Here is a 27,997-nt window from a genome sequence, read left to right as displayed (position 1 = left end):
CGGGGGGCGGGGCGACGTGCATCGCGGGACCGGAAGTGGTGGCGGCATACACTTCCGGGGCACGGCGGCTGTCACCATGGCGGCGCTCAGGCTGATGGTACAGGCAGGACAGGTATGGAGGAGGCTGCGGGAGGGCGGACGCTGTGTGCGCGGGGTAACAGCGGAGTCTTGTCGTTACAGAGATGCTTCCCCCGGTGCAGAGCTCCGCTCGTCAGAACCTTGTCCTCCGCGTCCCCCGCGCTGCAGGCGGTGCACAGTCAGGTGAGGAGGAGTCACAGAGACCGCTCGTCATGGGAGAGGGAGGCGGGGCCTGGAGTCACGTGACTGCTCTGTGGAGGAGGGCGGGGCCTGGAGTCACATGACTATTTTCCTACAGGGGGAGGCAGTGAAGTCGGAGGGGGCGTTCCATGTCACCATGATCCCAGGAGATGGAGTGGGACCAGAACTCATGCACTCCTTGAAGGAAGTGTTCAAGGTGAGCACACGCCTGTCTGTAACTCTGCGCCACCTCTCTTTCCATGGCGCCCCAGCTCTGCGCGATCTCTTGCTCTGTTTCCATGGCGCCCCAGCTCTGCGTGATCTCTTGCTCTGTTTCCATGGCGCCCCAGCTCTGCACGATCTCTTGCTCTGTTTCCATGGCGCCCCAGCTCTGCACGATCTCTTGCTCTGTTTCCATGGCGCCCCAGCTCTGCACGATCTCTTGCTCTGTTTCCATGGCGCCCCAGCTCTGCGTGATCTCTTGCTCTGTTTCCATGGCGCCCCAGCTCTGCGCCACCTCTCTTTCCATGGCGCCCCAGCTCTGCGTGATCTCTTGCTCTGTTTCCATGGCGCCCCAGCTCTGCGTGATCTCTTGCTCTGTTTCCATGGCGCCCCAGCTCTGCACGATCTCTTGCTCTGTTTCCATGGCGCCCCAGCTCTGCACGATCTCTTGCTCTGTTTCCATGGCGCCCCAGCTCTGCGCGATCTCTTGCTCTGTTTCCATGGCGCCCCAGCTCTGCGCGGTCTCTTGCTCTGTTTCCATGGCGCCCCAGCTCTGCGTGATCTCTTGCTTGTTCTCTTTCCATGGCGCCCCCAGCTCTGCTCGATCTCTCGCTCTCTTTCCATGGCGCCCCAGCTCTGCGCGATCTCTCGCTTGCTCTCTTTCCATGGCGCCCCAGCTCTGCGCGATCTCTCGCTTGCTCTCTTTCCATAGCGCCCCAGCTCTGCGCGATCTCTCGCTTGCTTTCTTTCCATGGCGCCCCAGCTCTGCGCGATCTCTCGCTTGCTCTCTTTCCATGGCGCCCCAGCTCTGCGCGATCTCTCGCTTGCTCTCTTTCCATGGCGCCCCAGCTCTGCGCGATCTCTCGCTTGCTCTCTTTCCATAGCGCCCCAGCTCTGCGCGATCTCTCGCTTGCTTTCTTTCCATGGCGCCCCAGCTCTGCGCGATCTCTCGCTTGGTCTCTTTCCATGGCGCCCCAGCTCTGCGCGATCTCTCGCTTGCTCTCTTTCCATGGCGCCCCAGCTCTGCGCGATCTCTCGCTTGCTCTCTTTCCATGGCGCCCCAGCTCTGCACGATCTCTCGCTTGCTCTCTTTCCATGGCGCCCCAGCTCTGCGCCTCCTCTCTTTCCATGGCGCCCCAGCTCTGCGTGATCTCTTGCTCTGTTTCCATGGCGCCCCAGCTCTGCGTGAACTCTTGCTCTGTTTCCATGGCGCCCCAGCTCTGCGCCACCTCTCTTTCCATGGCGCCCCAGCTCTGCGCGATCTCTCGCTTGCTCTCTTTCCATGGCGCCCCAGCTCTGCACGATCTCTCTCTTGCTCTCTTTCCATGGCGCCCCAGTTCTGCGCGATCTCTCTCTTGCTCTCTTTCCATGGCGCCCCAGCTCTGCGCGATCTCTTGCTTTCTTTCCATGGCGCCCCAGCTCTGCGCGATCTCTCGCTTGCATTCTTTCCATGGCAACCCAGCTCTGCGCGATCTCTCTCTTGCTCTCTTTCCATGGCGCCCCAGCTCTGCGCGATCTCTCTTACTCTCTTTCCATGCCGCCCCAGCTCTGCGCGATCTCTCTCTTGCTTTCTTTCCATGGCGGACCAGCTTTGCATGATCTCTCTCTTGCTCTGTTTCCATGGCGCCCCAGCTCTGCGCGATCTCTCACGTGCTCTCTTTCCATAGCGCCCCAGCTCTTTGCGATCTCTCGCTTGCTCTCTTTCCATGGCGCCCCAGCTCTGCGCGATCTCTCTCTTGCTCTCTGTCCATGACGCCCCAGCTCTGCGCGATCTCTCGCTCTCTTTCCATGGTGCACCAGCTTTGCGCTATCTCTCGCTTGCTCTCTTTCCATGGCGCCCCAGCTCTGCGCGATCTCTCGCTTGCTCTCTTTCCATGGTGCACCAGCTTTGCGCTATCTCTCGCTTGCTCTCTTTCCATGGCGCCCCAGCTCTGCTCGATCTCTCGCTTGCTCTCTTTCCATGGCGCCCCAGCGCTGCTCGATCTCTCGCTTGCTCTCTTTCCATGGCGCCCCAGCTCTGCGCGATCTCTTTCTCTCTTTCCATGGCGCCCCAGCTCTGCGCGATCTGTTATGAACAGGTAATTCAGAACCACAATGGACCTTGAAGTTCAGAGCACACAAGGTGACCTGACATTTACCAATAACATAGGACGAGCTCTGAGACGTGGAAACTCTGCTGACCGCAATCCCTAATCCTATCACACCACACTAGAGGTAGCCGTGGATTGCGCCTAACGCTCCCTATGCAACTGTGCACAGCCTGAGAAACTAGCTAGTCCTGAAGATAGAAAAATAAGCCTACCTTGCCTCAGAGAAATACCCCAAAGGAAAAGGCAGCCCCCCACATATGACTGTGAGTAAAGATGAAATACAAACACAGAGATGAAATAGATTTAGCAAAGTGAGGCCCAACTTACTGAATAGACCGAGGATAGGAAAGATAGCTTTGCGGTCAACACAAAAACCTAAAAACAACCACGCACGGTACGGAGGTGCTCCCTCTGCGTCTCAGAGCTTCCAGCAAGCAAGAAAAACCAATATAGCAAGCTGGACAGAAAATATAGCAAACAAAAATAACACAAGCAGAACTTAGCTTATGCAGGATAGAGAGGCCACAGGAACGATCCAGGAGGAAGCAAGACCAATACTAGAACATTGACTGGAGGCCAGGAACAAAGAACTAGGTGGAGTTAAATAGAGCAGCACCTAACGACTTAACCTCATCACCTGAGGAAGGAAACTCAGAAGCCGCAGTACCACTCTCATCCACCAAAGGAAGCTTATAGACAGAACCAGCCGCAGTACCACTCACGACCACAGGAGGGAGCTTGGCCACAGAATTCACAACAGCGATCTCTCGCTCTCTTTCCAAGGTCACGCTGTGCTCTTTATCTGGTTGCCCAGTTCTGCTCTCTACTCTTCTTTCCCCAGCCATCACTGCTCCCTCTCATTCGCCCCTACAGTCTCTTCTCCCTCGGCGACCCCCTCCGGCTTTGCTTCCAGCCTCACTCCTGTCTATATTCTGCAGGCGGCGGACGTCCCGGTGGAATTTGATGAGTATCACTTGAGCGAGGTGCAGAACATGGCGTCTCCGGAGAAGCTGGACGAGGTTCTGACCTCCATGCGGGCGAACAAAGTCGCCATTAAGGGTAATGAGACGGTTAGGATCATCCACAAGTGAAATTTGCAGGACCAGGGGGTGGAAGGTGACTGCCGGGGTGTGGGGGATGAGTGACTCTGTGTTTGCCCCCTCCAGGGGCTGTCTGTCCTCCTCCTTATAGACCCCTGGGGCCTCTTTAATGTACGTTATTTCCTCTCTACAGGGAAGATCCACACCCCCATGGAGTATAAAGGAGAGCTGGCCTCCTACGAGATGAGGCTCAGGTATGTCCGACTGGGGGAGGGAGCTGCGTGCAGTGACGGTCCGGTGTCATAGGCACCACTCTGCCACTAGGTGGCGCCTCTGTACTGCCTGGGAAGAGTGGGACATACAGCGAGTGGCCAGATGGGATGCTGTGGCCTCTGCTCCAGGTCATCCTCCAGGGGGCGCACTTACTTTGACTCCCTTCTCAGGAGGAAGCTGGATCTGTTTGCCAATGTGGTTCATGTGAGCAGTCTGCCCGGGTACAAGACGCGGCACAACAACCTGGACCTGGTGATCATCCGGGAGCAGACGGAGGGCGAGTACAGCTCCCTGGAGCATGAGGTGGGTGACGAGAGGGCAGTGGGTGCAGAGCGGTGACCCAGCGCAGAGCACTGACCCCCATCATTCCCTGCAGAGCGTCAGCGGCGTCATCGAGTGTCTGAAGATCATCACTCGCGAGAACTCCAACAGGATCGCCAAGTTCGCCTTTGATTATGCCACCAAGAAAGGTCGTTCCAAGGTTACCGCCGTGCACAAGGCCAATATAATGTAAGTGGTGCCTGGAGGGTCTGCAGGGTCCGGAGATGAGCCAGAGATCCGCTCTGTCATGCAAGCACAGCCTTAGTAATGGTGGTGGAGCGTGAAGGCACGGCGGAGCAGTCAAAGCTTGAACTTTACTGTGTGACTTGGAGAATATTCCACTGAACGTTCACACAGCCCCTCAGTGTCAGTAACACCAGTGAACAAATCGGGGGGGAGCCTCACTCTGTTCTCCGAGGCCAGCGAGAAGTGAGAGTGATCCTCCGAAGAAATCACAAAATGCTTCAGGGAGACACAGCGGGTGACCAGTAATGAGTCAGGCAATCCCCGGGTTCATAGGTCATACACTAGTGCCAGGTTCTCATGGCTGCACTGTAAAATCCTAAAATAGCGCCACCTGGCCGGCCCCAGTCATTTCTCCCAGCTGTGATAGTCCCCAGATAGACTGTGCTACATGGGATACGATAGCTGCAGAGCATTATGGGCACGGCCAAGTCTCATGTCATTAGCTCGCTCTTCAGCGGGCTGTGTAATGGCCCCAGGCATTTATTTTTATTTTGCGATCCTATCAGATCAAAAGTTGCTCGAATTTGTCGAGACTTGCAAATTTCAAGGAATTGTACTTAGTAGCTTCACAGCAGATAGATCTGCTTAATGGAGAGCAGACGAGAGCCGTAGATGTGCGCATGTGCTGACTATAGAGAGCAGACGAGAGCCGTAGATGTGCGTATGTGCCATCTATAGAGAACAGACGAGAGCCGTAGATGTGCATATGTGCCGTCTATAGAGAACAGGCGAGAGCCGCAGATGTGCGTATGTGCCGTCTATAGAGAACAGGTGAGAGCCGTAGATGTGCGCATGTGCTGACTATAGAGAGCAGACGAGAGCCACAGATGTGCGTATGTGCTGACTATAGAGAGCAGACGAGAGCCACAGATGTGCGTATGTGCCGTCTATAGAGAACAGGTGAGAGCCGTAGATGTGTGCATGTGCTGACTATAGAGAGCAGACGAGAGCCACAGATGTGCGTATGTGCTGACTATAGAGAACAGGCGAGAGCCGTAGATGTGCGTATGTGCCGTCTATAGAGAACAGACGAGAGCCGTAGATGTACGTATGTGCCGTCTATAGAGAACAGGCGAGAGCCGCAGATGTGCGTATGTGCCATCTATAGAGAACAGTCGAGAGCCGTAGATGTGCGTATGTGCTGACTATAGAGAGCAGACGAGAGCCACAGATGTACGTATGTACCATCTATAGAGGACAGTCGAGAGCCGTAGATGTGCGTATGTACCATCTATAGAGGACAGTCGAGAGCCGTAGATGTGCATATGTGCCGTCTATAGAGAACAGGCGAGAGCCGCAGATGTGCGTATGTGCCATCTATAGAGAACAGTCGAGAGCCGTAGATGTGCGTATGTGCTGACTATAGAGAGCAGACGAGAGCCACAGATGTACGTATGTACCATCTATAGAGGACAGTCGAGAGCCGTAGATGTGCGTATGTACCATCTATAGAGGACAGTCGAGAGCCGTAGATGTGCGTATGTGCCGTCTATAGAGAACAGTCGAGAGCCGTAGATGTGCGTATGTACCATCTATAGAGAACAGTCGAGAGCCGTAGATGTGCGTATGTACCATCTATAGAGGACAGTCGAGAGCCGTAGATGTGCGTATGTGCCATCTATAGAGAACAGGCGAGAGCCGTAGATGTGCGTATGCGCCGTCTATAGAGAACAGTCGAGAGCCGTAGATGTGCGTATGTACCGTCTATAGAGGACAGTCGAGAGCCGTAGATGTGCGTATGTGCCGTCTATAGAGAACAGGCGAGAGCCGTAGATGTGCGTATGTACCGACTATAGAGAACAGTCGAGAGCCGTAGATGTGCGTATGTGCCGTCTATAGAGAACAGGCGAGAGCCGTAGATGTACGTATGTACCGTCTATAGAGAACAGGCGAGAGCCGTAGATGTACGTATGTGCCGTCTATAGAGAACAGGCGAGAGCCGTAGATGTGCGTATGTGCCGTCTATAGAGAACAGGCGAGAGCCGTAGATGTGCGTATGTGCCGTCTATAGAGAGCAGGTGAGAGCCGTAGATGTGCGTATGTGCCGTCTATAGAGAACAGGCGAGAGCCGTAGATGTGCGTATGTGCCATCTATAGAGAACAGGCGAGAGCCGTAGATGTGCGTATGTACCATCTATAGAGAACAGGCGAGAGCCGTAGATGTACGTATGTGCCGTCTATACAGAGCAGGTGAGAGCCGTAGATGTGCGTATGTACCGACTATAGAGAACAGTCGAGAGCCGTAGATGTGCGTATGTGCTGTCTATAGAGAACAGGCGAGAGCCGTAGATGTACGTATGTACCGTCTATAGAGAGCAGGTGAGAGCCGTAGATGTGCGTATGTGCCGTCTATAGAGAACAGGCGAGAGCCGTAGATGTGCGTATGTGCCATCTATAGAGAACAGGCGAGAGCCGTAGATGTACGTATGTGCCGTCTATACAGAGCAGGTGAGAGCCGTAGATGTGCGTATGTACCGACTATAGAGAACAGTCGAGAGCCGTAGATGTGCGTATGTGCCGTCTATAGAGAACAGGCGAGAGCCGTAGATGTGCGTATGTACCGTCTATAGAGAACAGGCGAGAGCCGTAGATGTGCGTATGTGCCGTCTATAGAGAACAGGCGAGAGCCGTAGATGTACGTATGTGCCGTCTATACAGAGCAGGTGAGAGCCGTAGATGTGCGTATGTACCGACTATAGAGAACAGTCGAGAGCCGTAGATGTGCGTATGTGCCGTCTATAGAGAACAGGCGAGAGCCGTAGATGTACGTATGTACCGTCTATAGAGAACAGGCGAGAGCCGTAGATGTACGTATGTGCCGTCTATACAGAGCAGGTGAGAGCCGTAGATGTGCGTATGTACCGACTATAGAGGACAGGCGAGAGCCGTAGATGTGCGTATGTACCGTCTATAGAGAACAGGCGAGAGCCGTAGATGTGCGTATGTGCCGTCTATAGAGAACAGGCGAGAGCCGTAGATGTACGTATGTGCCGTCTATACAGAGCAGGTGAGAGCCGTAGATGTGCGTATGTACCGACTATAGAGAACAGTCGAGAGCCGTAGATGTGCGTATGTGCCGTCTATAGAGAACAGGCGAGAGCCGTAGATGTACGTATGTACCGTCTATAGAGAACAGGCGAGAGCCGTAGATGTACGTATGTGCCGTCTATACAGAGCAGGTGAGAGCCGTAGATGTGCGTATGTACCGTCTATAGAGAACAGGCGAGAGCCGTAGATGTGCATATGCGCCATCTATAGAGAACAGACGAGAGCCGTAGATGTACGTATGTACCGTCTATAGAGAACAGGCGACAGCCATAGATGTGCGTGTATGCCATCTATAGAGAACAGACGAGAGCCGTAGATGTGCGCATGTTTTAACCCTTGTCTATCTGCCATTCTGCAGGAAGTTGGGGGATGGCCTGTTCCTTCAGTGCTGTAAGGAGGTGGCGGAATTATATCCCAGGATCCAGTTTGAGACAATGATCATTGACAACTGCTGCATGCAGGTGAGAGCGTCACTGAAGGACCACCGTCCCTCCACACATCCCACCGTCCCTCCACACATCCCACCGTCCCTCCACACATCCCACCGTCCCTCCACACATCCCACCGTCCCTCCACACATCCCACCATGTTGTTGGAGTGCTGAGAGAAGCCCATGTGTTGCCCAGTGGAGTGAGAGAGGGAATGGGCGGGCTTGGCTCAGAGTGGCGGGCGTGGCTCAGAGTGGCGGGCTCTTAGGGGCTCGGCCACGGTGTGTGGTGGGCTCGGCCTTCGGTACTTGGCGGGCGGCTGGAGCTGCGACGAGTGGCCAGGCTTTGGCGGGCGGCTGTCTGGCTGTGTACAATCACTCTCCTGCCTTTCCTTCCCGCAGCTGGTGCAGAACCCTTACCAGTTCGATGTGCTCGTGATGCCAAACCTGTATGGTAACATCATTGACAACCTGGCGGCGGGGCTGGTCGGTGGAGCCGGCGTGGTCCCGGGGGAGAGTTACAGTGCGGAGAACGCCGTGTTTGAGACAGTAAGTCTGATGTCTCGCCCCATCCTGACACTCTGTGATTTCGCCTTTATTGACCCCTCGTCCGCTGTTTCTTGCAGGGCGCCCGTCACCCTTTTGCACAGGCTGTAGGCAGAAACATTGCCAACCCGACTGCCATGCTGCTGACCGCCACCAATATGCTGCGCCACCTCAAGTAAGTGACCTCTGTCCCGGGGGTTATCAGTGTTCACAGGCCGGACAGCTCTTCAGAGTCACATCTCTTCTGTTCCAGCCTCGAGCATCACTCCAATCTGATATCTGACGCCGTGAAGAGGGTGATAAAGCAGGGGAAGGTGAGGAGCGAGGCGGCGCATACGGCGTAACACCACCTGACTCCATATAACGCAGAGTACTGATTACACCCTACAGCCCAGCCCCCATAATGCACTGACTCCCTACAGCACAGTTCCCATAATGCACTGACTCCTCCCTACAGCACAGTTCCCATAATGCACTGACTCCTCCTTACAGCACAGCCCCCATAATGCACTGCACTGACTCCTCCCTACAGCCCAGCCCCCATAATGCACTGCACTGACTCCTCCCTACAGCTCAGCCCCATAATGCACTGACTCCTCCTTACAGCACAGCCCCCATAATGCACTGACTCCTCCTTACAGCACAGCCCCCATAATGCACTGCACTGACTCCTCCCTACAGCACAGTTCCCATAATGCACTGACTCCACCCTACAGCCCAGCCCCCATTATGCACTGCACTGACTCCTCCCTACAGCCCAGCCCCCATAATGCACTGCACTGACTCCACCCTACAGCCCAGCCCCCATAATGCACTGCACTGACTCCTCCCTACAGCACAGCCCCCATAATGCACTGACTCCTCCTTACAGCACAGCCCCCATAATGCACTGCACTGACTCCTCCCTACAGCCCAGCCCCCATAATGCACTGCACTGACTCCTCCCTACAGCTCAGCCCCATAATGCACTGCACTGACTACACCCTACAGCCCAGCCCCCATAATGCACTGCACTGACTCCTCCCTACAGCTCAGCCCCCATTATGCACTGCACTGACTCCACCCTACAGCCCAGCCCCCATTATGCACTGCACTGACTCCTCCCTACAGCCCAGCCCCCATAATGCACTGCACTGACTCCACCCTACAGCCCAGCCCCCATAATGCACTGCACTGACTCCTCCCTACAGCCCAGCCCCCATTATGCACTGCACTGACTCCTCCCTACAGTTCAGCCCCCATAATGCACTGCACTGACTCCACCCTACAGCCCAGCCCCCATAATGCACTGCACTGACTCCTCCCTACAGCCCAGCCCCCATTATGCGCTGCACTGACTCCACCCTACAGCTCAGCCCCATAATGCACTGCACGACTCCTCCCTACAGCTCAGCCCCCATTATGCACTGCACTGACTCCACCCTACAGCCCAGCCCCCATAATGCACTGCACTGACTCCTCCCTACAGCTCAGCCCCCATTATGCACTGCACTGACTCCACCCTACAGCCCAGCCCCCATTATGCACTGCACTGACTCCTCCCTACAGCCCAGCCCCCATAATGCACTGCACTGACTCCACCCTACAGCCCAGCCCCCATAATGCACTGCACTGACTCCTCCCTACAGCCCAGCCCCCATTATGCACTGCACTGACTCCTCCCTACAGTTCAGCCCCCATAATGCACTGCACTGACTCCACCCTACAGCTCAGCCCCCATAATGCACTGCACTGACTCCTCCCTACAGCCCAGCCCCCATTATGCGCTGCACTGACTCCACCCTACAGCTCAGCCCCATAATGCACTGCACTGACTCCTCCCTACAGCTCAGCCCCATAATGCACTGCACGACTCCTCCCTACAGCTCAGCCCCATAATGCACTGCACGACTCCTCCCTACAGCTCAGCGCCCATAATGCTCTGCACTGACTCCTCCCTACAGCACAGCCCCCATAATGCACTGCACTGACTCCAACCCTATAGCTCAGCCCCATAATGCTCTGCACCGACTCCACCCTACAGCTCAGCCCCATAATGCACTGCACTGACTCTGCCCTACAGCTCAGCCCCATAATGCACTGCACTGACTTCACTCCTACAGCTCAGCCCCCATAATGCACTGCACTGACTACAACCCTACAGATCAGCCGCCATAATGCACTGCACTGACTCCTCCCTACAGCTCAGCCCTCATAATGCACTGCACTGACTACAACCCTACAGATCAGCCCCCATAATGCACTGCACTGACTCCTCCCTACAGCTCAGCCCTATAATGCACTGCACTGACTCCTCCCTACAGCTCAGCCCCCATAATGCACTGCACTGACTTCAATCCTACAGCTCAGCCCCATAATGCACTGCACTGACTCATCCCTACAGCTCAGCCCCCATAATGCACTGCACTGACTCCTCCCTACAGCTCAGCCCCCATAATGCACTGCACTGACTCCTCCCTACAGCTCAGCCCCCATAATGCACTGCACTGACTCTGCCCTACAGCTCAGCCCCCATAATGCACTGCACTGACTCCTCCCTACAGCTCAGCCCCCATAATGCACTGCACTGACTTCAATCCTACAGCTCAGCCCCCATAATGCCCCACACTGACTCCTCCTTACAGCTCAGACCCATAATGCACTGCACTGACTCCTCCCTACAGCTCAGCCCCATAATGCACTGCACTGACTCCTCCCTACAGCTCAGCCCCCATAATGCACTGCACTGACTCCTCCCTACAGCTCAGCCCCCATAATGCACTGCACTGGCACCACTCTATAGCTCAGCCCCCATAATGCACCGCACTGACACCACTCTATAGCTCAGCCTCCATAATGCACTGCACTGACTCCTCCCTACAGCTCAGCCCCATAATGCACTGCTCTTGTCTGGAAGTATTCTGTCTCTGTTGATGTGCTGGGTCAGAGACTCCTGTGCTTACAGTGAGCATGCAGGTGTTGTCAGGTCCTGCAGCTTGTGAGGGGGTCTAGTCAGTGTCTCAGCCTTATACGGAGGTCCGTTGTCCTGATCTGGGGGCGGAGCTGCACTTATGTATAATACAAGCTACTAACAGTCTGCACGGGGCACCGCACATCACCAGGGCCTTGTTACCCACAGTGCTTTGCTGGTTCTGCTCAACAATGTTGTCAGCTGACCATCTTTACTGTTAACCACACTCCTGCCTCTCCTTTCCTCTGTCTCTGCTCCTGCCTCCTCTCACCTGCACCTCTGCCAGAGGGAAGACGACGTACGGCTGTACAGGAGGCGGGGGAAGACGACGTACCACTGTACAGGAGGCGGGGGAAGACGACGTACCACTGTACAGGAGGCGGGGGAAGACGACGTACCACTGTACAGGAGGCGGGGGAAGACGACGTACCACTGTACAGGAGCCAGGGGGAAGACGACCTATGACTGTACAGGAGCTGGGGGAAAGACGACCTATGACTGTACAGGAGGCGGGGGAAAGACGACCTATGACTGTACAGGAGCCAGGGGGAAGACGACGTACCACTGTACAGGAGGCGGGGGGAAGACAACCTATCACTGTACAGGAGGCGGGGGAAGACGACGTACGGCTGTACAGGAGCCAGGGGGAAGACGACCTATGACTGTACAGGAGGAGGGGGAAAGACGACCTATGACTGTACAGGAGGCGGGGGAAAGACGACCTATGACTGTACAGGAGGCGGGGTAAAGACGACCTATGACTGTACAGGAGCCAGGGGGAAAGACGACCTATGACTGTACAGGAGCCAGGGGGAAGACGACCTATGACTGTACAAGGGCCAGGGGGAAAGACGACCTATGACTGTACAGGAGCCAGGGGGAAGACGACCTATGACTGTACAAGGGCCAGGGGGAAAGACGACCTATGACTGTACAGGAGGCGGGGTAAAGACGACCTATGACTGTACAGGAGCCAGGGGGAAGACGACGTACGACTGTACAGGAGGCGGGGGAAGACGACGTACCACTGTACAGGAGGCGGGGGGAAGACGACGTACCACTGTACAGGAGGCGGGGGGAAGACGACGCACCACTGTACAGGCGGCGGGGAGGACTGCATATAAAACTGCTTTTTGTTTCCCACTCTTTAATGCCTTGCATGTTTTTTTTAGTTTTTTGCTGTTTGTCAATAAAGTTTTGTAATTCTTTTATGATTTGGTTCTTGCGTTCATTTTTTTTTCTAAAAAAAGCGGGCGGGAATTAACGGACTGTACAGAGCAGTTTTATATACAGTTAGGTCCATATATATTTGGACACAGACAACATTTTTCTAATTTTGGTTATAGATATTACCACAATGAATTTTAAACAAAACAATTCCGATGCGGTTGAAGTTCAGACTTTCAGCTTTCATTTGAGGGTGTCCACATTAAAATTGGGTGAAGGGTTTAGGAGTTTCAGCTCCTTAACATGTGCCACCCTGTTTTTAAAGGGACCAAAAGTAATTGGACAGATTCAATAATGTTAAATAAAATGTTCATTTCTAGTACTTGGTTGAAAACCCTTTGTTGGCAATGACTGCCTGAAGTCTTGACCTCATGGACATCACCAGACGCTGTGTTTCCTCCTTTTTGATGCTCGGCCTTCACTGCGGTGGTTTTCAGTTGCGGTTTGTTTGTGTTTGTGGGCCTTTCTGTCTGAAGTTTAGTCTTTAACAAGTGAAATGCTGCTCAATTGGGTTGGGATCAGGGGACTGACTTGGCCATTCCAGAATATTCCACTTCTTTGCTTTAATAAACTCCTGGGTTGCTTTGGCTTTATGTTTTGGGTCATTGTCCATCTGTAGTATGAAACGACGACCAGTTTGGCTGCATGTGGCTGGATCTGAGCACACAGTATGGCGGCTCTGAAGACCTCAGAATTCATTCTTCTGTCCTGTGTCCCATCATCAATAAACACTAGTGACCCAGTGCCACTTGCAGCCATGCATGCCCGCGCCATCACACTGCCTCCGCCGGGTGTTACAGATGATGTGGTATGCTTTGGATCATGAGCTGGACCGCGCCTTCACCATACTTTTCTCTTTCCATCATTCTGGTAGAGGTTGATCTTGGTTTCATCTGTCCATAGAACGTTCTTCCAGAACTGTGCGGCTTTTTTAGATGTTTTTTAGCCTTTTTATTCTTGATGCTTATGAGTGGCTGCACCGTGCAGTGAACCCTCTGTAGTTACTTTCATGCAGTCTTCTCTTTATGGTAGATTTGGATATTGATACGCCGACCTCCTGGAGAGTGTTGGTCACTTGGTCGGCTGTTGTGAAGGGGTTTCTCTTCACCATGGAGATTATTCTGCGATCATCCACCACTGTTGTCTTCCGTGGGCGCCCAGGTCTTTTTGCATTGATGAGTTCACCAGAGCTTTCTTTCTTTCTCAGGATGCACCAAACTGTAGATTTTGCCGCTCCTAATATTGTAGCAATTTGTCGGATGGGTTTTTTCTGTTTTCGCAGCTTAAGGATGGCTTGTTTCACCTGCATGGAGAGCTCTTTTACCGCATGTTTACTTCACAGCAAAACCTTCCAAATGCAGCACCACACCTCAAATCAACTCCAGGCCTTTTATCTGCTTAATTGAGAATGACATAATGAAGGGATTGCCCACACCTGTCCATGAAATATCCTTGGAGTCAATTGTCCAATTACTTTTGGTCCTTTTAAAAACAGGGTGGCACATGTTAAGGAGCTGAAACTCCTAAACCCTTCATCCAATTTTAATGTGGATACCCTGAAATGAAAGCTGAAAGTCTGAACTTCAACTGCATCTGAATTGTTTTGTTTAAAATTCATTGTGGTAATGTCTATAACCAAAATTAGAAAAATGTTGTCTCTGTCCAAATATATACGGACCTAACTGTATATAAAACTGTTCTGTACAGTCCGTTAATTCCCGCCCGCTTTTCCATCTTTCATACGTTTTTTTCATTGCTATTTTTATTATTTTCCTTTATGTTGTTTGCTGCCACCTCATCTTGTAGGTCCGAACACGCGACATGGGAGGCTACTCCACCACCACCGACTTCATCAAGGCCGTTATAGACAACTTGCATGCTCGCCACATCAACTAGACGCTGACCGTGTGTAATAATATACGCCTGACTCCTCCGCACCATCCTCCTGTCATGTCTGCGGGGAATGAAATGTACATAGTTATATTTATTACCTTGCGCTTCAGGACGGTATTAAACTTCCGGTGAGCTCGGTTACACGTGTTCATTATTATGCGAAATGTCTGCACACTGCAGTGAAGCTCCTGTGTCTCGCGATGTACTCCACCCTGTTCACTGCTCCATCTCTGATATAATCTCAGTGTCCCATGGATTCCAGCTCTGATATAATCTCAGTTCCCCACGGTATACGCTGCACTGTACAAACTCTTCTGCCTGTACTATAACCACTGTGTCCCTTGCTATACACCACATTGTGCGGAATCTTCTGCGTCTGGTATAAGCTCGCCCCCAATCACAAAGTTCATGCTAATAATGTGCCGTATTGGTGCGCACCCCCGTCTAGCGAAAGATACCACAATGAAAAGGGCAACAGCCGTTGCCAAGAAGTAGGATTGTCTGCGGACCTCCTTGTCATGGCAAAAGATACTTGAGAATGCTGTTGGTCTGCTCACCATGAAGAGCGCAGTGTCCACAACCATCCCAAATGATGGGCCTTCCTCACGAAGAGCGCAGTGTCCACTAACATCCTGAATGATTGGCTGTCCTCATGAAGAACGCAGTGTCCACTACCATCCTGAATGATTGGCCGCCACGTGAATAACGCAGTGTCCACTACCATCCTGAATGATGGGCCGTCCTCATGAAGAACGCAGTGTCCACTACCATCCTGAATGATGGGCCGTCCTCATGAAGAGCGCAGTGTCCACTACCATCCTGAATGATGGGCTGTCCTCATGAAGAACGCAGTGTCCACTACCATTCTGAATGATGGGCCGTCCTCATGAAGAACGCAGTGTCCACTAACATCCTGAATGATGGGCCGTCCACATGAAGAACGCAGTGTCCACTACCATCCTGAATGATTGGCCGCCACGTGAATAACGCAGTGTCCACTACCACCCTGAATGATGGGCCGTCCACGTGAAGAGCTCAGTGTCCACTACCATCCTGAATGATGGGCCGTCCTCATGAAGAGCGCAGTGTCCACTAACATCCTGAATGATGGGCCGTCCACATGAAGAACGCAGTGTCCACTACCATCCTGAATGATGGGCCGTCCTCATGAAGAACGCAGTGTCCACTACCATCCTGAATGATTGGCCGCCACGTGAATAACGCAGTGTCCACTACCATCCTGAATGATGGGCCGTCCACGTGAAGAGCGCAGTGTCCACTACCATCCTGAATGATTGGCCGCCACGTGAATAACGCAGTGTCCACTAACATCCTGAATGATGGGCCGTCCTCATGAAGAGCACAGTGTCCACTAACATCCTAAATGATGGGCCGTCCACATGAAGAACGCAGTGTCCACAACCATCCTGAATGATGGGCCGTCCTCATGAAGAACGCAGTGTCCACTACCATCCTGAATGATGGGCCAGTCCTCATGAAGAGCGCAATGTTCACTACCATCCTGAATGATGGGCCGTCCACATGAAGAACGCAGTGTCCACTACCATCCTGAATGATGGGCCGTCCTCATGAAGAGCGCAGTGTCCACTACCATCCTGAATGATGGGCCGTCCACATGAAGAACGCAGTGTCCACTACCATCCTGAATGATGGGCCGTCCTCATGAAGAGCGCAGTGTCCACTACCATCGTGAATGATGGGCCATCCTCATGAAGAGCGCAGTGTCCACTACCATCCTGAATGATGGGCCGTCCTCATGAAGAGCGCAGTGGCCACTACCATCCTGAATGATGGGCCGTCCTCATGAAGAGCGCAGTGTCCACTACCATCGTGAATGATGTGCCGTCCTCATGAAGAGCGCAGTGTCCACTACCATCGTGAATGATGGGCCGTCCTCATGAAGAGCACAGTGTCCACTACCATCCTGAATGATGGGCCGTCCTCATGAAGAGCGCAGTGTCCACTACCATCCTGAATGATGGGCCGTCCTCATGAAGAGCGCAGTGTCCACTACCATCCTGAATGATGGGCCGTCCTCATGAAGAGCGCAGTGTCCACTACCATCCTGAATGATGGGCCGTCCTCATGAAGAACGCAGTGTCCACTACCATCCTGAATGATGGGCCAGTCCTCATGAAGAGCGCAGTGTCCACTACCATCCTGAATGATGGGCCGTCCACATGAAGAACGCAGTGTCCACTACCATCCTGAATGATGGGCCGTCCTCATGAAGAGCGCAGTGTCCACTACCATCGTGAATGATGGGCCGTCCTCATGAAGAGCGCAGTGTCCACTACCATCCTGAATGATGGGCCGTCCACATGAAGAGCGCAGTGTCCACTACCATCGTGAATGATGTGCCATCCTCATGAAGAGCGCAGTGTCCACTACCATCGTGAATGATGGGCCGTCCTCATGAAGAGCGCAGTGTCCACTACCATCCTGAATGATGGGCCGTCCTCCTGAAGAGCGCAGTGTCCACTACCATCCTGAATGATGGGCCGTCTGCATGAAGAACGCAGTGTCCACTACCATCCTGAATGATGGGCCGTCCTCATGAAGAACGCAGTGTCCACTAACATCCTGAAAAATGGGCCGTCCTCATGAAGAGCACAGTGTCCACTACCATCCTGAATGATGGGCCGTCTGCATGAAGAACGCAGTGTCCACTAACATCCTGAATGATGGGCCGTCCTCATGAAGAGTGCAGTGTCCACTACCATCCTGAATGATGGGCCGTCCTCATGAAGAGTGCAGCGTCCACTACCATCCTGAATGATGGGCCGTCCTCATGAAGAACGCAGTGTCCACTACCATCGTGAATGATGGGCCGTCCTCCTGAAGAGCGCAGTGTCCACTACCATCCTGAATGATGGGCCGTCCTCATGAAGAGTGCAGTGTCCACTACCATCCTGAATGATGGGCCGTCCTCATGAAGAACGCAGTGTCCACTACCATCGTGAATGATGGGCCGTCCTCATGAAGAACGCAGTGTCCACAAACATCCTGAATGATGGGCCGTCCTCATGAAGAGTGCAGTGTCCACTAACATCCTGAATGATGGTTGCGTCCTCCTGAAGAGCACAGTGTCCACTACCATCCTGAATGATGGGCCGTCTGCATGAAGAACGCAGTGTCCACTAACATCCTGAATGATGGGCTGTCCTCGTGAAGAGTGCAGTGTCCACTACCATCCTGAATGATGGGCCGTCCTCATGAAGAACGCAGTGTTCACTAACATCCTGAATAATGGGCCGTCCTCATGAAGAGCACAGTGTCCACTACCATCCTGAATGATGGGCCGTCTGCATGAAGAACGCAGTGTCCACTAACATCCTGAATGATGGGCTGTCCTCATGAAGAGTGCAGTGTCCACTACCATCCTGAATGATGGGCCGTCCTCATGAAGAGCGCAGTGTCCACTACCATCCTGAATGATGGGCCGTCCTCATGAAGAACGCAGTGTCCACTACCATCGTGAATGATGGGCCGTCCTCATGAAGAACGCAGTGTTCACTACCATCCTGAATGATGGGCCGTCCTCATGAAGAGCGCAGTGTCCACAAACATCCTGAATGATGGGCCGTCCTCATGAACAACGCAGTGTCCACTAACATCCTGAATGATGGGCCGTCCTCATGAAGAGCGCAGTGTCCACTACCATCCTGAATGATGGGCCGTCCTCATGAAGAGCGCAGTGTCCACTACCATCCTGAATGATGGGCCGTCCTCATGAAGAGCGCAGTGTCCACTACCATCCTGAATGATGGGCCGTCCACATGAAGAGCGCAGTGTCCACTACCATCCTGAATGATGGGCCGTCCTCATGAAGAGCGCAGTGTCCACTACCATCCTGAATGATGGGCCGTCCTCATGAAGAGCGCAGTGTCCACTACCATCCTGAATGATGGGCCGTCCTCATGAAGAACGCAGTGTCCACTACCATCCTGAATGATGGGCCAGTCCTCATGAAGAGCGCAGTGTCCACTACCATCCTGAATGATGGGCCGTCCTCATGAAGAGCGCAGTGTCCACTACCATGCTGAATGATGGGCCGTCCTCATGAAGAGCGCAGTGTCCACTAACATCCTGAATGATGGGCCGTCCGCATGAAGAACGCAGTGTCCACTACCATCGTGAATGATGGGCCGTCCTCATGAAGAACGCAGTGTCCACTACCATCCTGAATGATGGGCCGTCTGCATGAAGAACGCAGTGTTCACTACCATCCTGAATGATGGGCCGTCCTCATGAAGAGCGCAGTGTCCACTACCATCCTGAATGATGGGCCATCTGCATGAAGAGCGCATTGTCCACTACCATCCTGAATGATGTTCCGTCCGCATTAATAGGGTACCAATATGGCATGAATATGGCAAATTCCGATTTGGCGACCAATTCCGAACATATTCTCTGAACTCTAGTGATAAATAGTGAGTGCGTCACGGGAGCATAATGCAGGCTGTAATGATTGCAGTTGCTTCGTTCTCAGCAGGTGCGAGTGTTGGTGAATTTCTGAGATCTGTTCACCTCTAATAAGCTGTGGTATTTTACTGCCCCATGGGGTGGCGCTACTGCAACCATCATTCTATGAGCTAATGGGGAGTAATCTGTGCTCATCAACCACTTCAGGAATGAAGGATAATGCAGAACCAAGACGTGGCATGACGGCCGCTGTGATGTGGGCTCCTCACCTCTCATAGGTTGTGGACAGTTCATTTTCCAAAGGGACTATATGAGAGACTGTGACCATTGTGGAGGCAGAACTTAATTCTGCTCATTTTTTTTTATTACATTTTTTTCAATTAATATTGAGCAGAATTATGTTGAGTCACTCTATTGTTTATACAGGTCAACTGGGGCTGATTGTATCCTGTGCTCTTACCCCTTTAACAGTATGATGTCCTCACACAGCCGCCGTACACAGTATGATGTCCCCACACAGCCGCCGTACATAGTATGATGTCCCCACACAGCCCCCTTACACAGTATGATGTCCCCACACAGCCCCCCTTACACAGTATGATGTCCCCGCACAGCCGCCGTACACAGTATGATGTCCCCACACAGCCCCCCTTACACAGTATGATGTCCCCACACAGCCGCCGTACACAGTATGATGTTCCCGCACAGCCCCCCTTACATAGTATGCTGTCCTCACACAGCCCCCCTTACACAGTATGATGTTCCCGCACAGCCCCCCTTACACAGTATGATGTCCCCACACAGCCCCATTACACAGTATGATGTCCTCACGCAGCCCCCCTTACACAGTATGATGTCCCCACACAGCCGCCGTACACAGTATGATGTCCCCACACAGCCCCCTTACACAGTATGATGTCCTCACACAGCCCCCCTTACACAGTATGATGTCCCCACACAGCCCCCTTACACAGTATGATGTCCCTGCACAGCCCCCCCTTACACAGTATGCTGTCCTCACACAGCCCCCCTTACACAGTATGATGTTCCCGCACAGCCCCCCTTACACAGTATGATGTCCCCACACAGCCCCCCTTATACAGTATGATGTCCCCACACAGCCCCCCTTACACAATATGATGTTCCCGCGCAGCCCCCCTTACACAGTATGATGTCCCCACACAGCCCCCGTTACACAGTATGATGTCCCCACACAGCCCCCCCTTATACAGTATGATGTCCCCACACAGCCCCCATTACACAGTATGATGTCCCCACACAGCCCCCCTTACACAGTATGATGTCCCCGCACAGCCGCCGTACACAGTATGATGTCCCCACACAGCCCCCTTACACAGTATGATGTCCCCACACAGCCGCCGTACACAGTATGATGTCCCCACACAGCCCCCCTTACACAGTATGATGTTCCCGCACAGCCCCCCTTACATAGTATGCTGTCCTCACACAGCCCCCCTTACACAGTATGATGTTCCCGCACAGCCCCCCTTACACAGTATGATGTCCCCACACAGCCCCATTACACAGTATGATGTCCTCACGCAGCCCCCCTTACACAGTATGATGTCCTCACACAGCCCCCCTTACACAGTATGATGTCCCCACACAGCCCCCTTACACAGTATGCTGTCCTCACACAGCCCCCCTTACACAGTATGATGTTCCCGCACAGCCCCCCCTTACACAGTATGATGTCCCCACACAGCCCCCCTTATACAGTATGATGTCCCCACACAGCCCCCCTTACACAGTATGATGTTCCCGCACAGCCCCCCTTACACAGTATGATGTCCCCACACAGCCCCCGTTACACAGTATGATGTCCCCACACAGCCCCCCCTTATACAGTATGATGTCCCCACACAGCCCCCATTACACAGTATGATGTCCCCACACAGCCCCCCTTACACAGTATGATATCCTCACACAGCCCCCTTATACAGTATGATGTTCACACACAGCCCCCCTACACAGTGTGATGTCCCCACACAGCCCCCCTTATACAGTATGATGTCCCCACACAGCCCCCCTTATACAGTATGATGTCCCCACACAGCCCCCCTTACACAGTATGATGTCCCCACACAGCCCCCCTTACACAGTATGATGTCCCCACACAGCCCCCCTTACACAGTATGATGTCCCCACACAGCCCCCCTTATACAGTATGATGTCCCCACACAGCCCCCCTTATACAGTATGATGTCCTCACACATCCCCCCTTACACAGTATGATGTCCCCACACATTATTATTATTTATTTATATAGCACCATTGATTCCATGGTGCTTTACATGAGAAGGGGTTACATTCAGAGTTATAGATATCATTCACAGTAAACAAGCTAACAATGACAGACTGATACAGAGGGGAGAGGACCCTGCCCTTGCGGGCTTACATTCTACAGGATGGTGGGGATGGAGACAGTAGTTTGAGGGTTGCAGGAGCTCCGGTGTTGAGAGGCGGTAGCTCCGGTGTTGGTGAGGCGGTAGCTCCGGTGTTGGTGAGGCGGTAGCTCCGGTGTTGGTGAGGCGGTAGCTCCGGTGTTGGTGAGGCGGTAGCTCCGGTGTTGGTGAGGAGGCAGCGGGGTCAGTGCAGGCTGTAGGCTTTCCTGAAGAGATGGGTTTTCAGGTTCTATCTGAAGGATCTGAATGTGGTTGATAGTCGGACGTGTTGGGGCAAAGAATTCCAGAGGATATTCAGGAGAAGCTTACAGGCGGTTGGGTGAGAGGTGAATAAGTGTGGAGGAGAGAAGGAGGTCTTGGGAGGACCGGAGGTCACGTGAGGGAAGATATTGGGAGATTAGTTCAGAGATATATGGAGGAGACAGGTTATGGATGGCTTTGTGGGTTAGTATTAGTAATTTGAACTGGATACGCTGAGGGAATGGGAGCCAGTGAAGAGATTTGCAGATGGGGGAAGCGGAGAAGTAGTGAGGAGAGAGATTAATTAGTCGGGCAGCAGAGTTAAGAATGGACTGGAGAGGTGCAAGGGAGGCCACAGAAAAGGATGTTGCAGTAGTCAAGGCGGGAGATGATGAGGGCGTGCACAAGCATTTTAGTAGATTGACGGTTGAGGAAAGGATGGATTCTGGAGATATTTTTGAGCTGGAGGCGACAGGAGGCGGAAAGTGCTTGGATGTGCACTTCCCCCCCCCCCCTTACATATTATGATGTTCCCACATAGCCTCCCTTACATAGTATGTTGTCCCCACACAGTCCCCCTTACACAGTATGATGTTCACACGCTGCCCTGCCTTACACAAAGTCCCCACAAAGCCCCTTCACATGCGGTAAAAATCGCAGCATGTTCATTAATTTTGCAGATTTTTCATGTTTTTCCCGCTATTTAATGCATTGGGAAGCTCCGGGAAAAAAAAGCGTCAAAAACGCGTGAGGATTTCTTGCAGAAAATGTCCGGTTTTGCTCAGGAAATGTCTGCAAGAAATCCTGAACGTGTGCACATAGCCTCACATAGTATGTTTTCCCCACACAGCCTACTTACATAGTATGTTGTCCCCACACAGCCTACTTACATAGTATGTTGTTCCCACTCAGCCCCCCTCACATAGTATGTTGTCCCCACACAGCCCCCTTACATAGTATGTTGTCCCCACAAAGCCCCCTTACATATTATGTTGTTCCCACTCAGCCCCCCTCACATAGTATGTTGTTCCCATACAGCCTACTTACATAGTATGTTGTTCCCACTCAGCCCCCCTCACATAGTATGTTGTCCCCACACAGCCTACTTACATAGTATGTTGTTCCCACTCAGCCCCCCTCACATAGTATGTTGTCCCCACTCAGCCCCCCTTACATAGTATGTTGTCCCCACTCAGCCCTCCTTACATAGTATGTTGGCCCCACAAAGCCCCTTTACATAGTATGTTGTCCCCACACAACCCCCTTACATAGTATATCCCCACACAGCCCCCTCACATAGTATGTTGTCCCCACACAGCCCCCTTACATAGTATGTTGTCCCCACACAGCCCCCTTACATAGTATGATGTCCACACACAACCCCCCTTACATAGTATGTTGTCCCCACACAGCCCCCTTACATAGTATGTTGTCCCCACACAGCCCCCCTCACATAGTATGTTGTCCCCACACAGCCCCCTTACATAGTATGATGTCCACACACAACCCCCTTACTTAGTATGATGTCCACACACAACCCCCTTACATAGTATGTTGTCCCCACACAGCCCCCTTACATAGTATGTTGTCCCCACACAGCCCCCTTACATAGTATGATGTCCCCACACAGCCCCCTTACATAGTATATCCCCCTTACATAGTATGATGTCCCCACACAACCCCCTTACATAGTATGATGTCCCCACACAGTCCCCCTTACATAGTATGTTATCCCCACACAGCCTCCTTACATAGTATGATGTCCCCACACAGCCCTCTTACACAGTATGATGTCCCCACACAGCCCCCTTACATAGTATGTCCCCACACAGTCCCCCTTACATAGTATGATGTCCCCACACAGCCCCCTTACACAGTATGATGTCCCCACACAGTCCCCCTTACATAGTATGATGTCCCCACACAGCCCCCTTATGTAATATTATGTCTCCACAAAGTGCTGTTAATTAAAACCCCCAAGCTCCCTACCCCATTCCCCGCTGGTCGGGTTTACTCTGTGCCCTGAGGCAGGGTGTCACGATGTAGTGACCTCATCAAGCCTCTTGTGCTCTGACGCACGGCCTCAATCATGGACGAGCGAGCTGACCGCTCCCTATTCTATCATTTAATTCACCAGTATCTGCACTATGCGGATCCAGATATCCGTGAACATGAGAGGCCTGGTCGGGCGGCCGCAAGGTGCGGGTCTCCACTCTGTCCGACCCAGGTATGATGTCCGCACATAAACCAGGAGGCTCCACAGGTGAATAATGCTCAGGGGTAAGCGCATGGCCGGAAAGACCACCAAGCTTCAATGAAACAGACATGGACACAGCCGAGTGCTGAGAGCACTGCCACTCCCCTGACAATGATGTTACCAGTCTCCTCGCCACAACCATCACTGTGATGTCTCCGCGCCTCCTAGATCAGACCGATCGTGATGGAAACAGGTGAAGTCCTGAAAGCCTGTAGTCACCGATACAAAGACCCGTTCACATATTACTGACATGCACTTCACCATCCAAGGAGCGTACCTCGGTGTGTACCATTATCCCCCGAAGGTGATGAATACCATGCGACAGCTGCCCATCTTGGCTCAGGCAGGATCGTAACGCTGTCGTCCTACTGCTTATATGGAAGGTTACTGACCTCCAGTGGTCAGTGTGAGGCACTGCATGCTGCCATCTTGCCATGTTACTCGCCCACCTGTAAAGATCCTTTTATTGCTTGCAGGTGCGTACAACAGATATGGGAGGATACGCCACATCCCTGGACTACACACAGGCCGTGATCGCCAACCTCAACTCCTAGAGCGGCCGATGATGTTCCCTGCTGCTGTTATGTATGACGTGTGCTCGCCTCCAGTATACAACCAGCTCTGTGTCACCATTGTGCAGTTTGCTCCCATCACCAATCACTGCTTTGCCGCTTCTGGCTTCTACAATGCTCATGCACATCAGATATAGCTGCAGGATTAGTGTAATGTAATGGACTGAAGGTACCGCTATGGGCACCATACAGGTATATACTGTATTGAAGGTACAACTTTAAGGCTATGTTCACATGTTGCGTTTTTTATACTTTTTTCCTGCAGGTTTTGATAAGTTTTTGGTGTTTTTTTGCAGCGTTTTTGTCAGGGTACATTTGTCTCTTGTGAATCCTGATTACGTTAAATTCAAAAAAATATTTGATTCTACTTCATCAGGTTTTGGCACAAAAAAAGCAGCAAAAACTGATACTTGCATTTTATCAGAATTTTTTGCACCGCCCAAACAATGGGTGAAAAACGCTGAAAGAAGTGATATGCTGCATTCTGCAAAAAACAAGGTTTTACGCAAAATGTTGAGGCCAAAAAATCCAAGCTGTGTGCATGAGACTTCTAAAATCTTATACGCTTTGCTTGTACTTTAAAAACGCAGTTGAAAATTTGCTTTAAAAACAAATAAACGTGACCATAGCCTAAGAAAAGGGCATCCAAAATATAATTTACTGGTGGTACCACTATAGGCAAAGGCTGTGCAGAATATATTGTCATAAGTAAGAAAGGAAAAGCCAGCTCACCGATACTTCAAGGTGCACGGAACTCCATCCTGAGGAGACGTATATGTATATAAGAAGAAAGAAAAAAAAATTGTGTTCCAGCTCCTTTGGATAACAAATTCTTCAAATTTATTCAAACAGTTTAAGACATGACATGCTCCCAGACCGCATGATAATGCACACTGGGACATAGAGCGACACGTTTCGACCGCAAAAGCGATCTTTATCAAAGCTTTGATACAGATCGCTTTTGCGATTGAAACGCGTTGCTCTATGCCCCAGAATATATTGTACCAGTATGGGCACACAACCCGTGAATATACCGCACTGAGTGCACTACTGTGAGAAAATAGCATCTTAAATGTATTGTACCAAAGGCACCGCTATGGGCACGGGCTGTACAGAATATATTGTACCAGTATGGGCACACACCCCATGAATATACCACATTGAGAGCACTGCTGTGAGCAAATAACATCTTAAATGTATAGTACCAAAGGCACTGCTATGGGCATGGGGTGTGCAAAATATACTGTACCAGTATGGGCACACACCCGATAAATATACCGCATCGAGCACACTACTGTGAGCAAATAACATCTTAAATGTATTGTACCAAAGGCACCGCTATGGGAACGGGCTGAGCAGAATATATTGTACCAGTATGGGCACACACCCCATGAATATACCACATTGAGAGCACTGCTGTGATCAAATAACATCTTAAATGTATTGTACCAAAGGCACCGCTATGGGCATGGGGTGTGCAGAATATATTGTACCGGTATGGGCACACACCCGATAATTATACCGCATCGAGCACACTACTGTGAGCATTTAACATCTTAAATGTATTGTACCAAAGGCACCGCTGTGGGCATGGGGTGTGCAGAATATATTGTACCAGTATGGGCACACATCCCATGAATATACCGCATTGAGAGCACTATGGTGAGCAAAGGACATCTAAAATATATTGTACCAATGGCACCGCTATGGGCACCGGCTGTGCAGAATATATTGCGCTGAAAGTACTGCTATGGGAACTGAAAAATAAAATTGTCATGCAAGAAAGAATCTCCTATGTGCAAAGTTTGATGCAGCATTGCCTGATGTATATTCTCTCTATAAATAAAGTTGTTTTGTGTGGAGCCTGCAGTGACCTGAAAAAATGGAAATACACATGTGTGACGGGAAAGCTTCCATTACTGTCTGTGTTGTTAGATTGGGTTTCATAGGTCTTCACCGACCCCAAGGATGAATGGTTATCACATTTAAAGGGGAATTAGACCTACCAATAATTATATTTCCAGGTCGTCCTTCAGGACAGCACACTCGAGGTTGTCTTCTTTGATCTTTGCAGGGACAGGATCACAGGTCTTTCAAATCACTACAGAAGGATGAATAAAAGTAGTCCCCAACTCAAGGCCCACCAACAGGTCATGTTTTCAGAATTTCCTTTGTATTGCACAGGTGATGGAATTACTGTTGTGCAGTTGATGCAATTATCACCTAGGCAATACTAAGGAAGGGCAGTCCCACACGTCCAGATAATTCCGGTACCGGAAAAATCGGTACCGGAATTATCCGTGCCCATGCGTTTCTGTGGCACATCAGTGCGGCACACGTGTGCCGCCCGTGTGCCCACTGGGTACCACACGCACCGTGCAGGAGACAGCACTAAAGTTTAGCGCTGTCCCCTGCATCTGGTGCTGAAGCCGCGATTCATATCTTCTCTGCAGCAGCGTTTGCTGTAAAAAAGATATGATAAATCCTTTTTTTTTTGTTTCTCATGTTTAAAATAAAGGTCCATGTCCTCACCCCCCTCCCACCCCCTGTGCGCCCGCCCACTGTTCTTAAAATACTCACCCGCCTCCCTCGCTGGCTGGTGCTGCTTCCTGTCCTGGCCGCACCTTCTACTGTATGAGCGGTCACGTGGGGCCGCCGATTACAGTCATGAGTATGCGGCTCCACCTCCCATAGGGGTGGAGCCGCATATTCATCACTGTAAATGAGCGGCCCCACGCTTACTGTAGCGCTGTCTCCTGCACGGCACACGGACTGCACACGGACAACGTTAGTGTGCGGTACGTGTTTTGCACGGACCCATTGACATTAATGGGTCCGTGTAATCTGTGCGCTCCCACGAACATGACATGTCTCCGTGTTTGGCACACGGAGACACGGTCCGCAAAAAATCAATGACATCTGCACAGATGCATTGATTTGAATGTGTCTACGTGTGTCAGTGGCTCCGGTACGTGAGGAAACTGTCACCTCACGTACCGGAGCCACTGACGTGTGAAACCGGCCGAAATGGGCTTGGAGGACTGGAGTTGGGGAACACTGGTCTGTTCAAGCCACTAGAAACTCATCTGCAAGATAAAACTTAAGAAGGGGAAATAAGGGTGCTGTCCTGAGGGACTACCTGAAAATCAAATTTCTGGTAGGTCAAATTTCCCTTTTTTCAGTTCGTCTTCAGGACAGCACACAGGAGCAATACCAAATAAGTAGCACCAGGAAAGGTACAGAAGCCCTATAGGACCAAAGTCCTGGGCAAGAACCAGGCTAGATAAAGTTACCGACCGGTAAGATCAGAAGAAAATATAGACAATTCAAGCAATTTCCCAGGCACCTGAAACCCTTTGATGAGCATCTCCAGATTCCCTATCGAGGAACAATATGCCTTGTTTTAGATCCTGTAAGATGGCCATCAGACAAGTTCTCGAGGGGAGATAAGTATCACCAAGGTTGGTAGTTTCGGTGATGTAAGCCTGGAAAAGCAGGCACGGTGACTGTTTGAA

General features: G+C 51.8%; 1 protein-coding gene across 2 annotated transcripts; it reads left to right on the top strand.

Moving 5' to 3' along the window:
- Positions 1-4: 4 nt before the first annotated feature.
- Positions 5-26,344, top strand: IDH3B (isocitrate dehydrogenase (NAD(+)) 3 non-catalytic subunit beta). Of its 2 annotated transcripts, none has more exons than XM_069745029.1 (12): positions 5-112; positions 181-261; positions 377-475; positions 3,509-3,629; positions 3,804-3,864; positions 4,054-4,186; positions 4,260-4,393; positions 7,857-7,959; positions 8,328-8,474; positions 8,552-8,646; positions 8,725-8,785; positions 24,387-26,344. In XM_069745029.1, the coding sequence occupies exons 1-12, from the start codon at positions 77-79 to the stop codon at positions 24,462-24,464; spliced, it is 1,149 nt and encodes a 382-aa protein (XP_069601130.1). In that variant the 5' UTR covers positions 5-76; the 3' UTR covers positions 24,465-26,344. The 2 variants fall into 2 exon arrangements, with proteins under 2 accessions (XP_069601130.1, XP_069601129.1); XM_069745028.1 differs by lacking the exon at positions 24,387-26,344 and adding an exon at positions 14,455-14,682.
- The last annotated feature ends 1,653 nt before the right edge of the window (positions 26,345-27,997 follow it).

This window comes from Ranitomeya imitator, chromosome 1 (genome assembly GCF_032444005.1).
Source record: "Ranitomeya imitator isolate aRanImi1 chromosome 1, aRanImi1.pri, whole genome shotgun sequence".
Lineage (NCBI taxonomy): Eukaryota > Metazoa > Chordata > Amphibia > Anura > Dendrobatidae > Ranitomeya > Ranitomeya imitator.
The sequence above is the reverse complement of the archived record's forward strand: the minus strand, read 5'-3'. Positions and strand labels throughout refer to the sequence as shown.

What these genes read in the sequence shown, in the direction of transcription:
- IDH3B (XM_069745028.1), top strand. Translation starts at nt 77, where the DNA reads ATGGCGGCGCTCAGGCTGATGGTACAGGCAGGACAG. An exon ending in ACAGCTCCCTGGAGCATGAG is followed by an intron (nt 4,187 to 4,259) that starts GTGGGTGACGAG and finishes CATTCCCTGCAG; the next exon opens with AGCGTCAGCGGCGTCATCGA. An exon ending in AGAACGCCGTGTTTGAGACA is followed by an intron (nt 8,475 to 8,551) that starts GTAAGTCTGATG and finishes TGTTTCTTGCAG; the next exon opens with GGCGCCCGTCACCCTTTTGC.